Consider the following 17,244-nt stretch of genomic DNA (forward strand, 5'->3'; position numbering starts at 1 on the left):
GGCTGGCACATGGGCAACAATGAGTTAACATGAAGAAATAAAGACGTGCATAGGTTCTCTTTCCACTGTCCCCTGATCCTTCATCCTTCCTGCCTGGAGTTTTTGCTGCTGTCTCTAGGACTTCCTCCTGGCATAGGTAAAATGCAGTGCTGAAGGCAGAACGTGGCTCAACATCTCTCACTAAATGCTTCAAGTAAATTAGTCACCAGCACATCAAATCATTACACTTATTTTTGCTTAGCAGGGATTCTAAATTTCAATTAATTTAAACTCTATCTTTGCAAACAATAAAACATACCCATTTTAAGTGCACAGGTCAATGAGCTTTGACAAACGTATACATCAATGAAAGCACCCCTAAGAAGGTAGACAACATTTGTCCTCACCCTAGAAAATTCCTTCATGACATTGCATTCAATCTCTCCACCCCTGGCTCAAAGAAACCACCAATCTGCTTTCTGTCCCTCTAGATTAGTTCTTCCTGTTCTAAAATGTCATACAAATGGAATGGTACAATATAAAATTTTTTATGTCTGGCTTCTTTCCTTCAGCATACTGTTTCTGAGATCCAGTCATGCTGTTGGGAGTTTCAGTAGTTCATTATTGTTCATGTTGAATGGTATTCTATTGGATGGATATAGTACATGGTATATAATAACAGTTTTATGTTTTTGCCTTTTGACTTGATTCTGGTCATCTTGCTTACTTTTACTTATTTATGGAGGTATTTTGTGTGTGTGTGTGTGTGTGTGTGTGTGTGTGTGTGTCTTTGCCTTTTCTAGGCCACTCCCAAGGCATATGGAGGTTCCCAGGCTAGGGGTTGAATCAGAGCTGTAGCCGCCGGTCTATGCTAGAACTACAGCAGTGCAGGATCCGAGCTGCATCTGCAACCTACACCACAGCTCACGGCAACGCTAGATCTTTAACCCACTGAGCAAGGCCAGGGATCAAACCCGCAATCTCATTGTTCCTAGTCGGATTCGTTAACCACTGCACCACGACGGGAACTCCTGGAGGCATCTTTTTGATTTGATATGTACACAATCATGATTGGGAAGTCACTTGTGAGTAATGCCAATTGTACTTTTAGCTTTTCCATCTGTATGCCTTTTCTTTCTTTTTCTAGCCTTACTGCACCTGCTAGGATATTCAGTACAGAGTAAATATTGAGAAGTGAGAGAAGGCTTCTTTGGCTTTGGTCCTGATTTTATGGAGAATATGGTACTGTTTCACCATTAACTATAATGTTTTCTGTAGGATTTTCAGACATCCTTTATCAGCTTAAGGAAGCTTCCTTCTACTCTGAAAGCGCTGACTGTTTTCATCATCAGTATTGAATTTTGTCATGTTTTTTCTGCATTTAGTGAAATGATATGATTTTGCTCCTTTATTCTGCTAAAAGGTCAAATACATTGATTCATTTTTTTTTCATGTTAAAATAATCTTGGACTCCTGGGATAAAATCCAGAATAATATATTATCCTTTTTTACACATTGCTGGATTCAACTGTCTAATATTTTGTTAAAGATTTGTCACATATATTTTCATGAGGCATATTGGTCTGCGGTTTTCCTTATAATATCTTTGACTGGTTTTGCTCTTAGTGTAATGCTGCCTTCATAAAATGAGTTGGGAAATGTCCTCTATTTTCTGAAGGAATTTTTTTCCTTTCAGTGCTTTAAAGAATTATTCCATTGTTTTTTAACTTTTGTCTCTGAGAAGTCAGTGTTAATTCTTATGTAAGTTTGTGTGTCCCCCACTCCCTCCCTGGCTGCTTTCAAGATGTATCTCTTTATTCTTGGTTTCTAGCAATTTGCCACATGCTTTGGTGTGGTTACATTTGTGCTTATCCTTCAGGGAGCTTATTGAGTTTTTTGGTCTGCGGATTTATAGCTTTCATCAAATTTGGAAAATTTTCAGGCATTAGTCCTTCTAGTAATTTTCTCTTCCTCCTTGACCATTTAATATTGTTCTTAAATCATTAAGTTTCAGTTCATTTTCTTCAGCCTTTTTCTTCTCTATCCTTCAGTTTAGACTCTTCCATTGCTATGTTTTCAAGCTGACTGATATTTTGTTTCAGTAGTGACTAATCTTTTAAGTCTGTCCAGATACTGTGTTTTTCAGCTTCTGAAGTTCCACTTAGGAATTTTTTTATCTTCTACCTTTTTTTTTTCTTTTTAGGGCCTTACTCACGGCACAGGCTAGGGGTTGAATAGGAGCTACAGCTGCCAGCCTACATCACAGCTCATAGCAATGCTGGATCCTTAACCCAATGAGCAAGGCCAGGGATCGAACCCATGTCCTCATGGATGCTAGTCAGATTCGTTTCTGCTGAGCCACAACGGGAACTCCATTTTATCTTCTATTTTTGTTCATGTTTTCTTTTGAATCCTTGAGAATAATTATCAGAGCTGTTTCAAAGTCCACGGCTGATGATTTCATTACCCCTGTCATTTCTGATTGGTTTCCACTGACTGATTTTTCTTATGACATGGGTCACACATTTCAGCCATCAATACATGTCCAGAAGCTTTTGGTTGGGTGCTGGACATGGAGTTCTGGATTTTGTTCTTTTCCTTTACAGATGTTGGACTTTCTTTGGCAGACAGTCTAGTTCTTTGTGGATCACTCTTGTTCGTGCAGAAGGTCTCTGGCCAGGGCTTGAACCTATGCCAGAGCAGTAACCTGAGCCACAGCAGTGACCACGCTGGATCCTTAACCCACTGAGCCACCAGGGAACTCCTCACTTTTGTCCTTTTGAAGTTTGTGTTTAAGCTTTGTCAGGGTGAACCCAGGGCAGCTTTTACTCTAGGGCTGGTTTAGTCCTAAGATTGAATCATGGCCTTTCTCTGATGGCTACTGAATGCCTCAGGGGATCAGTAAAACCTCTTTATTTTTGCTAGTCAAGACATAAACATCTCCCAGCTCTGTGTGAGCTCTGGGAATTTTTTAGCTTACAGCCTCCCACTTTGTGCCTGGCTATGTGGTCATTCACAATATGCATGCTTGGCTTATTAGTTGCCAATAGATGCACAGATTTATATAATTCTTTCTTTGCAGAGCTTCCTCTTATTTGGTACTCCGCTCCACAAATTCTAGATGTTTCCGCTTTTTACCCTCAACTCAGTCGGACGGCCAGTGCTCTCTTTGGGATATCCTTCTCTGCATCACAACCTAACGTGTCCCCAGACAGAAAGGGAAGGGCAGTGACCCTCTTCACCTTCCTTCCTTCCATTCTCCTAAGGAGCCCACTCCTGTGTTGTCTGTGGTCCAGGGTCTGAAGAGAGTTTTTTCTTTTGTTTATAATTTTTTTTTATTTTCCCACTGTACAGCAAGGGGGTCAGGTTATCCTTACATGTATACATTACAATTACATTTTTTCCCCCACCCTTTCTTCTGTTGCAACATGAGTATCTAGACAAAGTTCTCAATGCTATTCAGCAGGATCTCCTTGTAAATCTATTCCAAGTTGTGTGAAGAGAGTTTTTTCATACATTTATTTATTTTTCAATGTTCCAGTTGTCCACAGCAGGAAGGAAAGTACTGCTGTAGTTATCCCCTCACTTCTGGAAACTTAAGTTTGTTGGGAATGCCATGTCTTGGCATTTTTATAAAAACACCCAGACAGAGGTACATTCTTGGCTATTACAAATTTAATTGGACCGAATACGTTATCCATATCAGCTTCCTGGAGCAGCCAGGAAACTGCCTGAGCCTCTTTCCACCCACCTCAAAATGGATCTGTACCTCACATACCCATCTTGATGTCTTAGGTAAAATCTAAGCCTATCGATTTTGCCAACAGTGTAGGTGAGGTGAACCGATTTTGCCATCTGGCAGTGACAGTAAACAGTGGTTGTACAACACATCAGGAAATTTCATGATGATCGCCAGACCCCAGAAGGACCCCTGACCACCTGGGGGAAGGTCCCCAGGCTGCAGGGGATAAAGCATAGGGTGCCTGGTCACAACCACATGTTATCTGGGAGATGTCCCCATCGCCCCATCTCAGCCTCCATGTGCAGCTCTATCAAGGGCTTGGTACCCTGAAGGGCAGCCTGATGGTCAACTCCTGTGCCCCTTTCATTTACTGTTTCTGCCTGGGGACGGGGGTACGGAGGGGAGAGTTCTGCTCAGCATGGGCCAACCTCTTGCGGGCTTTTCTCAGGGATACACATTCCCATGACTATTATTTTGAATGTCAGAAGATAAATGAGACTCTGGCACATTTCTAGGAGGCGCTATCTTATAAAAAGACACCTTAGGATAATTGTACTGAATTACATCATTTCGAACACAAGGGCTCTGGGTACCGCTATGTTTCTTCTTTATGTTGATGTTTTTTATTTCCTCCCTCTCTTGGGAGGACATGGTAAATTCTTGGTCATCTTCAGAATGGAACACTATGTTCAGAAGAATCCAATTTTTAATTTATCAGGAAGCAGAAGAAGGAGATAAGGGACCAAGAAAAAAAAAAATGTGGGAACTGGATAAGTTGGATGTGTCCCTTCTCTCTTTAGGCCAAGTCTCTCCCGCCCATGGAACATGAACCATCTCTTCCAGAATCTTCACGTTCCCCTCAGCCCACTGAGAGGGGCAGCACTGCAGCCACTTCTATGGATACCGGTTGATCTTGGTGAAACCTAAATATTGTTGCCATTTTGGAAAAAAGATGTAGCTCATCATTTTTTTCCCCTAAGTCCTACCAGAGACGGTAATAGACAAAGACAATCATCTATTTTTTTTTTGTCTTTTGTCGTTTTTGTTGTTGTTGCTATTTCTTGGGCCGCTCCCGCGGCATATGGAGGTTCCCAGGCTGGGGGTCAAATCGGAGCTGTAGCCACCGGCCTGCGCCAGAGCCACAGCAACACGGGATCCGAGCCGCGTCTGCAACCTACACCACAGCTCACGGCAACGCCGGATCGTTAACCCACTGAGCAAGGCCAGGGACCGAACCCGCAACCTCATGGTTCCTAGTCGGATTCGTTAACCACTGCGCCACGACGGGAACTCCGAGACAATCATCTTTTGAGGGACACACCCACTGGGAGCAAGACCTCCCCCCTGTCTCTTTCTCCACTGTTGGCACCTAACTGCAGGTGCAGCCCCTACCTGGGAGTGGGCACGTCACAATATAAAGTTCCACACAGCTCTTGCATCAGTTATGACACATCTGATCCGCTACCGGGAAGGAAGCACACTGTTTAGCGTCAGGGCTTTGAAGTCACTGGGTGTGTATTCCCCGCTGGGAGTGCTTCTGCTTCACCCCTGGTGACAGCTGACTGAGATCTCAATTTCCAAGAGGCCATCTCAATGGACTGAGGCTCACAATATCTGAGAGCAGGAGTTGCCACCCTGGAACATTCCAGAAGCACCAGTGCTTGGGTTTTGATCCACACCAATGAAGTCAGACTGGCAGCAGTACTCAGCTGTCCATATCACTCAGGTGATTCCCCTGGGTGCCAGGATTAAGAAACGTCCTCTTAAGACTGATAATTCATGTGTGACTGGACCGCAGGAAGACCGGAGCCAACTTTCCATGGTTTTCTTGATCATCTTCTCAGGCTCGTTCGCCTCCTTCCACACTCCTTTGGCCCTGTTTAAACCTACCCTGTTTAAACCACTCCACTGTGTCTGCATCAGATTTCTACTTCTGAGCAGAACCCATCAATTCTGCAAATGAAATGCTCAAAGAGTCTAGGATTTCCCCCCATTGATTCAATTATCTAATTACTGAAGCCGGCTTCCAAGCACAAAAAGACTTCATTCGTTTTCACTATTTTATAACACAGCTTCAAGAACATTTGCATTTCTAATTCAGTTTTTGTTCTTTTGAGACTATTCCAGAGTTTTGGAGATCTCTAACGATCGCTCCATTATGGGGCTTATCGTCACTTTGGGGTTGCACTTCACTTTGGGTGGATGATACAGGGACTGAGGGGAACCGGTGCTGAGGCGGTTTAATTATTCTAAACTGATTTTATCTTAAATAGACTCCCCTTGAAAGTTGATGGAGGCACGAAGGATCCAAAGACTGAGGTAGAACCAAGCACTTTCAAGCTAGGAAACAAAGTGCTTTTCTTTGTCCACCTGTCTGAGTTTCCCAGCATCTCAGGGCCACAGCACACCTGCTCTGGGTTCTTTACCCCCAAAGCAGGAAAGCTGAGCAGCTCTGGGGCAGTAAGAGAGCCTGTGTGGTTAAGATAGTGTCCCAGACCTGACTGTGGAACCTCTTTGTTTGAGAAGCTGTGATTCTGTACCTGAGCCTCCCGAGTTCAAGGGTTGCAAGGAGTGGCAAGGTGTGGGACCCAACCCTGCCAGCCACCAGCAGGGTGATGCGGCAGCCACACGAATCATGGCCTGAGGATCAAATTCCCCACACTTCAGGGAATTTCAACCTCTGCCCCATAAAAACAAATGCCCCCCCACTTCTTAAATTTTTTTGGCTGCCTGTGATCTATGGAGTTCCCGGGCCAGGGATCAGATCCCAACCCCAGGTGCGACCTATGTCACAGCTGCAGTAATGCTGGATTCTTTAACCCACTCTGCCGGGCCAGGTATCAAACCTGTGTCCTAGTGCTGCAGAGATGCCACTGATCCCATTGGCTGGTAGGTATTACCAAGCAAAAGACACATAGGGAATTTTTTTTTCCTTGAGAGGGTCCAACTAGGAGTGCACAGTTTCCAAATGGCCAGCAGGTGGCACTAAAAGGCAGACACAGAGTGTGAGGGGGGCTTCACTGCCGCACCCCCCAGGTAAGAACCTGGGAGCTCACAGGCTCTCTCTGGCTGGCAGAGTATGAAATAATTGATTTTAAAATTACCTTCTGTCATTTTTAGAACCAATACAGGTAACTTCATATGAAACCTCTATTTCCAAATTCTCTTAAAATACCGAAACATCTAGAAACACCAGGCTCTAATTCTAGCAGGTTAAGAAGCGCAGCTTGGAGCAGAGTGGCAACTGTGCTTTAGAGGGGCCAGCTTGCCCTTGTCCCTCATCTGCTCACTTGTTAAGTGACTGCCTGCACACTACGGGCACTGGATTTTGTCACCCTGCACGCGGCCTTGGCCCAACCTGTACACTTCGCTTCACTCCCGAGCGTCTTTAAAATTGCAAAGCCAGGAAAAGTGAATTGTAGTAAAGGGTAGGGAACTTCCCTGGTGACATGATTCAGAGAAGGATGTAAGGGAATCTGCAAGGGATGTCCCGGAGCCTGAGATGCTGCTCCAAGCAGCCCTTGGAGACCAGAGTGGGAGCAGCGTGATCTGTGATGGCACAACCACTCTGGAAAAAAAGTCAGCAGTCCATTGTAAACATGAAACACACTTAACACACAACCCAGCACCCCCTTCCCAGGTTATTTACCCAAGACACGTGAATACATATGTTCACACAAAAACCTGGATATGACTGTTTAGAGTGGCTTTGTGTATAACTGCCAATATATATATATAAAACGGAAATACTTTGCTGTATACCTGAAGCTAACATGACATGGTAAGTTAACAATACTTTGTGCTCAAGCTACCTCTCCTTCTGTTTGGTCTCCAGTGGGTAGAGGGCAAGAGGACCTGATCTTCTTAGCTTGAATTCAGGGGCGAGGGTACAGGGCTTATGCATCCGTGAGCCAAAGGGGGTGTAGCTGTGGCCTGAACCCCTTTCCTTATTGGACTCAGCAGATGCCTGTGTCCCACTGAGGATGCCATGCCTGTGTGGCTATCTGGGCTCCTGGGTGGGTTTGGATGATGAGCTTCTCAAAGTCAAGGAGGATGCCTGGGTATCGTCAGCACTACATCCCCAATGACCACCAAAGGCAGGGATGTGTGAGGCTGATACACACAACAGACAGACATATGGTCTCATAAAGGGACACCCCTCCCTCTTCCTTATTACCCTGAACCAGGACACACATTACGCGGCCTCGTCAGGTTTATGGGACTTGTTCACCAAGATCTGTGACACCAAGGGTCATTTTCCCTGCCCTTGGATTCATATATTTCTTACCAAAGAGAAAGGGTAAGAAAAATATGATGGAACACACACACCATCCAAAAAAGGTGCAGATGTTTTTCTCAAATCATTCATGAATGAATTCATCCTCTGGTCCAAACTCCTATTTCTAAATATAACATAGTTTTTTGCAAAAACCCTTAGCAGCACCTTTGCACATGCTCACTGGAGAAGAGCAAAGAGCCAAACACTATTAAGCAGAAAGTCATAACTGGCTATTAGAATGCTCCACGGGGCTCCTCTGCTTTCAGCTCTCCTCCAAAAGTCAGATGCTTAATGGTTTTTTCATGTGTAAAAGCATGCACAGCTTAACAAAGTGGCTACAGAAAGACTCTTATTGCAGCAGAAGGCTCTAGACCCAGGGCATGTGTGTGAGAGGGGAGAGGGTGATGCATGGTGCTTGTATCCTGGTCCTTGGTTACCCTATGAAGGGAAGGTGAAAAGAAGCCCAGGAAGGTTCTGTGGGGCTAGGGCTAAGGCAGGAGATGGGCAGGAGGAGGAGGAAGCTGACTTTGGGCAGCTAAGTCAGAGAACACGGTCCACGGGGATTGGGGTCTGTACCTGGAGCTGTCGCATCTGCTGCAGTTGGAGCCTGAGCTCGGCCACATTCCGCCTCATGTCCAGCAGGCTCATATGGATGGCAGAGGCGCCGGCAGGCAGGGGCTGCCCGGGTGGCCCCGAGGACTCCAGAGCACCAAGGGTCTTCCCACCGGACACCTGGGGAGTTCCTAGGAGAAGAGAGCAGCAAAGTCACTGAGGATGTCAGGAAGGAAAGTCTAAGCTGTAAGTCCCATCCCAACGCAGACTACTGGTAACCCTGAAAATGCCTGTTTCCTTCATTAGGAAAAAAAAAAAATTTAAATGATGTTGATTCTCTAAAGGGCAAAAAGATGGAACTGGCTTTAAATAAATTTCGGAACATTCATGCAATATTAGAGTAGGCAGTCTGTAGAAGTCATGTTCTAGAAGTTTGGCAAATATTCTTTAGGAGAAGAATCAAAAGAGGCAGCAGAAAGAAACACTTTCTAAACAGTTTTGTCACTGCCATAAACACTTGCTCCCAGAGTCCAACTTCTATCACCCTCATGATTTCCTAAGTCCATCCTGGAAGGGCCTGATTGAGCAAGTTTGCTTTAAAAAACCCACATCTACCTCCATCCCCCATCCCCTCCAAAGGATTCGAAGTAACACTCACAGGATCAGCAAGGTGTGGGAGTCTAAAGGACATGCTATTTCCTTTCTAGGACAATGCAATTCTAGGGAACAGGCTTCAAGCAGAGGAGTAGACAGGAACACACACACACACACACACACACACACACACACACACTCTCTCTCTCTCTCTCTCTCTCTCTGACATCTGAAAAGGCTGTTCAGCTATCTTTCCTGCAAGGGATAAACTGGAAGGTTTGCAGTAGTCCAGGCTAGTCTTTCAACTTTTTTTTTTTTTCTTTTTAGGACCACACATGAGGCATATGGAAGTTCCTGGGCTAGGGGTCAAATCGGAGTCCCAGCTGCCAGCCTATGCCACAACTGCAGCAACGTCAGATCCGGGACCTACACTACAGCTTGCAGGCAATGCCAGATCCTTAACCCACTGAGTGTGGCCAGGGATTGAACTGGCATCCTCATGGACACTATGTCGGGTTCTTAACCTGCTGAGCTGCAAAGGGAACTCCCAGCTGGTCTTGCATGACAGAACCCTCTTTCCATCTGGGCTTAGCAACCACAGAAGCCTTTCCTTCCCTAGACTGTGCAGCCCTGCAAGCCTCACAGAGCCGCTGCCATGGGCTGTGGGTAGTACAACAGTGAGTGAGGACTGCCTCGGAGCTGTCCTCTTACTTGCTTGGACTCTGCAATGCCAACAGAGAGCTGATGGCACTCACCCTGGGTGCCCATCCCAACGGAACTGGTCTCCCAGCTCTCATGGACCCCTTGGAGAGTCAGGGGGAACAGAGAAGAATGCATGCTAAGGATTTACAAAGGGACCTCAATGGTCCAGGCAGTGAGCTTTCTGCTATCTTTACGAGCTCAACTGGCTGCACTTATCACCAGTCATGACTCTGATTAACTTTTGGCCACCACACCCCATCAAAATCATCCTCAAATGAGCAAGATTTGCCATCGCTGCAGCCGTTTCAAAGGATAGTCTCTGACTGTGAAGGTCCCCAGGGAAAGGACACCCAGGGACATTTCCAGTAAGAGCAGCAGGTCCCAGTTAACTTAGCACCTTCGAGACCAAGTCTTCTGAGGGGATGACAATCAACTCAAAGTCTCCCTTTAAGAATCGGCCAAGTTACTTTATCATCACTCCACATCCTCAGGCCTAGGCATGTGTGTACATGCACACACATTCACACCACACAACATCATTTGTGTAACAAATGATGCCCTCGAGGTGTTTCTCCAAAAAGAGTGACACCACACTAGCCAGCTACTCCTGTTTAAAAATAAGAACTGCTCTGCTAATTCCTCAGCCCGATGGAGGCACACGTTTATCCTCTATGGAGGAGAAGCTCACAGTCACATACTGTCCGCGAGAGTTGTTACGTACCGATAACACACACTGGTATTGTTACATACCCATCCCTGGTTAAAAAAAAAGTAACAACAAAATTTCATTATGGAAGCTCTGTTCATTTATAAATTTGCTCACTGATAACCTCGTAATCCACGAAATCTGGTTTCTGACTCCATCTTTCGCAGCAATGGCCCTTTATAAGGTGGCCAAGACAGCACCCTGATGTGACACTGGGCTTTGGCGGTCATTGTTCCTTCCTGGTCACTTTGGGACTTTCCTTTCCCTTGTGGTTGTCTGACTCTGCTGCCTATCTTGGTCAACCTCTTTTCAAATTTCTTCCTTGGCCAACCACTGGAATCCTGGGCTGCTTCTCTTCTCACTGGACATGATTTCAAGGGAGGTCACTTCCAAGACTGCAACCTGCTAAGGTCGCCAACACCTTTGTCTCCAGCACACGACTGATTCTCTTCATACCTTCATGTTACAAGACTTTTCTACAATCAGCTTGAAGCCATTACTTCTGCCCATTTTCCCCAAACCTCTGTCTCTTTTGAACTCATTTTAGCCAGGGGCACTATTGTCCACTCAACTCCTTATACCAGAAACCTGGAAATCACTCTCAGTACCCAGTTCCTGGTGATGTGACCTTGGGCAAGTGACTTAAGCTGTCTATCTCGCTCTCAGCTCCCTCCTCTGTAAAATGGGTACAAGGGTGATTGTGCAGGATGATGGGATTACCACATATCCACTCTCAGCCCGGCGTGTGGCATGGAGGGACCCTGCTGTGGTGAGCTGTGGTTGTTATTTAAGCAAAGTAGGCAGGGCTCCCTGCCAGCCTTCCCCCTCCCCACCTGGAGTGTCAGCAGGTGGCAGCAGTGACAGACTAAGATCTCCAGGCAGGTGCCCTGAAATCTATGGATGGAGCTGGACCGCCAGGGGGTAAACAGGTTCCCCTTCAGATTAGAATCACAGACCCTGGGGTCTGATCTCTGAACCCACAGGTGGAGTGGGCACACCCTAGCCTGGGGAGGGGTGTTCACCTGCAGCCAGTCCTCAGAGCCTTCCTTCTGCATACTTCACCCTTCCCAGGCAATGGCCTCTTCTTCTTCCTACCAAATCTCCTCTTAGGTTATTTACTTCAGTCAAGGTGTATCTTAATATAAATCTCATCAAGCACACATTTGCTGGGAATTTCATAGGTCCTGTTGTGATAGGAGGAACCTGCGTTTGGGGGTTGGCCAGAATGGCCATGAATCATACCAGCTCTGTGACTAACATCTTCCTTACAGGATTATGTGTTTAAATGATATAAAACACTGTAGAACCCAGATGATGGCTTTGAAATGGGAAGTTCCTTCTGTTCTCTTATATCCATGGCAAACCAAATATTCCTAAAGTAACGGGAAATCTGGGTTTACCCTTTTTGTTATATTCTTGGCCAAATGAGCTTCTAGACTAACTACGCAACTCCAGGTACTTCTCCACTGAGCAAGGATGATACTTCTAGTCTGTTGCTTCCTTCCTAGGATTCTGGAAGAATTAATATATTTTGCACACCGTACAAGGCTGCTATGGCAACGAAAGCCCTGTGGACCACATGTAGCCCTGACACATTAGAATGAGAAAGACCAAACTCAGCAGAGACGCAGGGGAGCAAACATACACACGCATGGTGCCGGTGGCACTGCAAATTGGCTCAGTCTTGCGGGAGAGAAAACTGGCAGCATGTTGCCAGAGCTACTCAGCTGTTGGTCCCTTTGGACTTATTGATTCTACTTTGGGAAATGCATCCTAAAGAAATTACACCTGTTCCTTCCCTTATCCCATGCTTCAAAATAGACATTTGCAAAACATTTTCAAAACAAAGAACGGAAACAGCCTACATTTCTTTAAAGGGACCGAGGCCCCTTAACACAAAAGGATGAGCCATAATGCCAGGTTGGTGGAGATGCTGAGGTGTGCCACTTGTGTGTGGCCAGGTGTTCAGCGTCCTCCTCTGGGACATGGGAATAATGAGTGGACCTATCATTCCATGAAGCAGGAGTTAACGAGCTCCTGTGTGGAGAGGCACTTGGAACAGTGGCTGGTACGGAGGAAACGCTAAGTGCTTCCTATTATTGTTATTATCATTTCATCCAAGGTGCAAAGGAATAACAAATACAAAACAGTAGGTACACAGTGATTAGAACATTGGTATCATTTCTAGAATAGAATCCAGAAGAATAGAAAGTTGCAGTGTTTGGTAGCTTCCTTCCCCACCCTGCATTTTATTAGATGTAATTGACATACAACACTGTGTAACTTTAAGGTGTACAATGTGTGGGTTTGATACAATGTAACACCATTGCAATATGATTACTACCTAACATGCCCATCCCATCACATAATTACCACTTCTTTCTTGTGGTAAGAACCTTCAAGATCCATTCTCTTGGCAACTTGCAAGTATATAGTTCAGGATTGTTGTCTATAATCACCATGCTGCACGTTGGATTCTGCAAAACTGAGTCATCTTCTAACTGGAAGTTTGTACTTTCTGACCAACATCTCCCATGCCCTTCCCTCCACCCACTCCTGACAAATACCCTTCCACGCTGTTACCATGAGTTCAGTGAGTACCTTTTTTTTTTTTCTTCTGTAAGTTCATAACAGATCAGAAAATAAATGAATATCTCCAAAGCAAACTGGCAACTGCTCTGAAGATAGGCTCAGTAGTAATTTCCATGAAATAATTCTCTGGCTGTAGCCAAAGTCACTGATTGGTTTCTAAGTAAACCAACCAATCCCATGAGGACTGGGGCTGCTGGAGGACCAGACCTGCTGGCTTTACAGCTGAAGCACCGGAACGTGGCCAGTGCAGAACCAGGACCATCAGACACTCAAGTCCCCAATTCTGACTGTTCTACCATGATGCACTGTACTCCGTGGCTTCCCCAAATTAGGAGTGTCACTCAACCTGCCCCATGCTTCCTGAGTAATTTAGTAGTCAAACATGTCCGTGCTAACAATTTCTCTTTCTAACCCAATGGAAAACAATAGTCTTTTGTTGTTGTTGCTTTGGCCATACCCATGGCATGCAGAAGTTCCCAAGCCAGGGATTGAACCTGTGCCACAGCAGTGACCAGAGCCACAGAAGTGACAATGCTGGATCCTTGACTGATAGGCTATCGGGGAATGCCAAGACTTCAGATCCTTGAGAGAAGCCTCCCTTGAATCTGCAGGATAATATGTACATCAAATACACTTGGATATTGGAAAGTCCACAGGGAATATAAGTGGGGCCTCTTGAGGGGGAGGGGATGCTGGCATTGAAAAGCAGGCCCTGGTCCAAGTACACCTTCTTTTCCTGCATCCCTGAGGGCTTCCTACGAGCTCACAGCCCTTTCACATCCATTCATACACTGCAGCTCGGCTGAGGTCCTTCCCAGTGTAGAACCTTCCAGTGCCTTCCCTTTGCACTTAGAAAGAATATCTAAATTCCTCACCATGGCATCTGCCCATGCTTTGCTCTGTACCTGGATGGCTCTGCCCCTCTTCATCCTTTTGGCCTCAGTTTGTGTTACTTCCTCAGGGAAATGTCCTTGGTCAAAGCTAAACCTGCAGCTTAAACTCACCTGCACGTTGCACTTTTTTCTTTTTTCTTTTTTTTCTTTTTAGGGCCACACCCATGTCACATGGAGGTTCCCAGGCTGGGGATCCAATCGGAGCTGTAGCTGCTCACCTACGCCATAGCCACAGCAACGCCAGATCTGAGCCATGTCTGCAACCTATACCACAGCTCACGGCAATGTTGGATCCTTAACCCGCTGCCTGAGGCCAGGGATCGAACCCGCAACCTCATGGTTCCTAGTCAGATTCATTAACCACTGAGTCACAACAGGAACTCCTGCACTCTTTCTTAACATCCAGCATGACCCGTCCCAGATCCATTTTCTTTTTTTTTTTTTTGTCTTTTTGCTATTTCTTGGGCCGCTCCCAAGGCATATGGAGGTTCCCAGGCTAGGGGTCCAATCGGAGCTGTAGTCTCCGGCCTATGCCAGAGCCACAGCAACATGGGGATCCGAGCCGCGTCTGCAACCTACACCACAGCTCACAGCAACGCCGGATCGCTAACCCACTGAGCAAGTGCAGGGACCGAACCCGCAACCTCATGGTTCCTAGTTGGATTCGTTAACCACTGCGCCACGACGGGAACTCCCCCAGATCCATTTTCTGCCTAGAGTTAGGAGATAGGCAGCCCTGACGGAGTGACGCCCACTGTCCTTGCTCCATAGCAGGCACATAGGTATCTGTTGGATGTTTGGCCTCATAAATGAATAAAAATGGATGAGGAAGTGAATAAATGAATAAAGACTGAAGGAAGAGGACTGAAGGACTTACCCTCCCCCCCAGCAATGACATCTGGTATTTCAGCATTAAGCAGGGAAGGGGTGGTACAAGCAATTACCCCAGAAACCTCTAAAGTTGCACCAAATAGGTGACTTAGGGAGAGGTTAGTAGGTCTGGAAGCAAGCTGGGCTCATTTAAGGCAGACTTACCTGCACCATCTGCATGGTTTTTGTTGGCTGTGGTTTTCATCATTTTCTCACTGAAGAAAAGAAAAAGAGAGTCAGCTATGCAGCTGCCACAACGCCTCTCCCCCCGCTTCCAGTCACTTTTCTAAGCAATCAGCAGCAGCTAGTGATGGTCTTAAGCAATGAAGGTATTTTAGCATCAGCACCACTATTGGCCGGGATGGAAAAGGCTTCCCAGGTGTGCATCTGACACTGCTGGTGGAATGCAGCTGAGGCGCACTGGTGACTTTCAGACAATGGAGGATGTGGGGAACGTGTGAATGGCGGTTGCAAGCACTGGCAGTGGTCCATTAAGCCACATGCACTGGGAAGCCCATTTACCCTTCTTGGGCCAAAGTGCTACCTTTGACCAAGAATTACCAGAAAGAGACAAACAAACCATGATTCATAGAGAGGTGGGTATTTTCAGCCTTGAAATGATTACAAGAAAATGATTGAATGAATGAATTATCTTAATCATTAAAGAGAAACAGACTGAATTATTTTGAATTGGCTCGCTTTCTTCTTTTTACCTAGATGCATCTTTGCTATTACTTGTAAGGGGCCCTTTAAAAAGCGCAGACTGAACAAGGCCAGTTAAACTGGCAATCTGTTTCTCCATGGCTTGCATCCTCTCTCTGTAAAACAAGAGAATTGTTTGTTAAAGCTCTGTTGACTTTCAGACTGGTTTGTCTAGGTGAATGATCATCTGAGGGTTATAAAAGGTTCCACCTAGCAGACCACCAAAGTTCACCCCAACCTCACGTGGGGAAGCTAAAGAGCCTGCAAATCCCACGGAACTCAAGCTTGGATGGTCAGAGTATTAACCTGATGATCTTTTTTTTTTTTTTTTTTTTTTCTGCTTTTTAGAGCTACACCCGAGGCATATGGAGGTTCCCAGGCCAGGGGTCTAATTGGAGCTATAGCTGTCGGCCTACGCCACAGCCACAGCAATGCAGGATCTGAGCCGTGTCTGCGACCTACACCATGGCTCACAGCAACGCCGGATCCTTCACCCACTGAGCGACGCCAGGGATCAGACCTGCAACCTCATGGCTCCTAGTCAGATTCGTTTCCCCTGCGCCAGGACGGGAACTCCTAACCTGATGATCTTACTGAAAAGACGCTGGACAGACTGACAGAGGCCTCATGGAAAACGGAGAAGCTTCTCCCTTGGGAATAATTCTCTTTGCACATCTTTGTGTTTTTGAGCCTTTCCGCTCTGCTTTTGCAGAAAGCGGGGCCTGGGCTAGGGGATGGGGGAGTGGGGCGGGGGGGGGGAAGGACAGGGCAGGGCACACACGTCTGAGCTGTACTCCTCTGCGAAGCTGGGAGGCTGCTGACTGATCTTGGCGTAAAAGATGGAGATGTTCACGGTGTGAGTGAGTAAAACAAGCTTCACAGCCCAAGAGCAGCGCAAGGGAATGTCCTTTGAGGGCAGAGAGAAGTATGATTGACGTCAACGTCTTACTTGAGGGTAGAGGGTGCTCAAAGCAATGTCATGGGAGCCTGGGAGCTTTTCCAGGATCGGGCAGGAAAACACATACCCCTAACCACCTGGTTACCTCAAGACGTGAATGAGAACTCTTCCCAAGGTTTAAATGACGCACAGATATCACACCTGTCCGGGGCTCTCTAATGCTATACACAATTCTTTTGGCTTTTGAAATGAAGTCACCTTTCTGTACCTCTGATGACTGGTAGTCTCGTGGAACTCTTACCAATTTCCCCACCACATTATAAAGTCACCACCACGGCAGAGGGACCCCGGCGAAGGGCAGAGTCACCAAACACATCACAGCATGTGAATTCAGTTAAACTTACTGGGTAGCAAGACCATTAAAGAGGGAGGGGAGAAGAGTTAGATGGATGCCTGGATTAGCATTGTACCCCATCAGCAAGTGTCTGGTGCAGGCCTGATACAGAGAGGGAACCCCACTCTTCCCTGGGGGTCTCCGTCCCGTGGGTCTCTTGTGGTGGGAGCAATGGTGAGGATTCCTGGGCTACAAACAGCATATTCAGACATTGTGGCTTTTAAATACAAGCCAACTACCTTATCTGGTACCGAATGGAAAAAGTCACAGTGCTCTGTTCTTTCACTAGACAAAAAAAGCTGGTTAGGTTGGCTTTAACGAGAGATGCTATGTCTGTATCT

General features: G+C 46.2%; 1 protein-coding gene across 15 annotated transcripts in view; it reads right to left on the minus strand.

The window, feature by feature from the left end:
• KIAA1217 (KIAA1217 ortholog) overlaps window positions 1-17,244 on the minus strand; it is a 460,197-nt gene that overhangs the window by 35,521 nt on the left and 407,432 nt on the right. For 10 of the 15 annotated variants that reach the window (XM_047755381.1, XM_047755378.1, XM_047755373.1 and 7 more), the window contains 3 exons: window positions 15,623-15,727; window positions 15,075-15,124; window positions 8,577-8,743 (listed from right to left, as the gene is read on the minus strand). In XM_047755381.1, the coding sequence (XP_047611337.1) occupies window positions 8,577-8,743; window positions 15,075-15,124; window positions 15,623-15,727 (322 nt within the window). The remainder of the gene's footprint in view (window positions 1-8,576; window positions 8,744-15,074; window positions 15,125-15,622; window positions 15,728-17,244) is intronic. The other 5 variants (XM_047755384.1, XM_047755385.1, XM_047755375.1 and 2 more) reach the window with 1 other exon arrangement.

This window comes from Phacochoerus africanus, chromosome 12, assembly GCF_016906955.1.
Source record: "Phacochoerus africanus isolate WHEZ1 chromosome 12, ROS_Pafr_v1, whole genome shotgun sequence".
NCBI classification, from domain to species: Eukaryota; Metazoa; Chordata; class Mammalia; order Artiodactyla; family Suidae; genus Phacochoerus; species Phacochoerus africanus.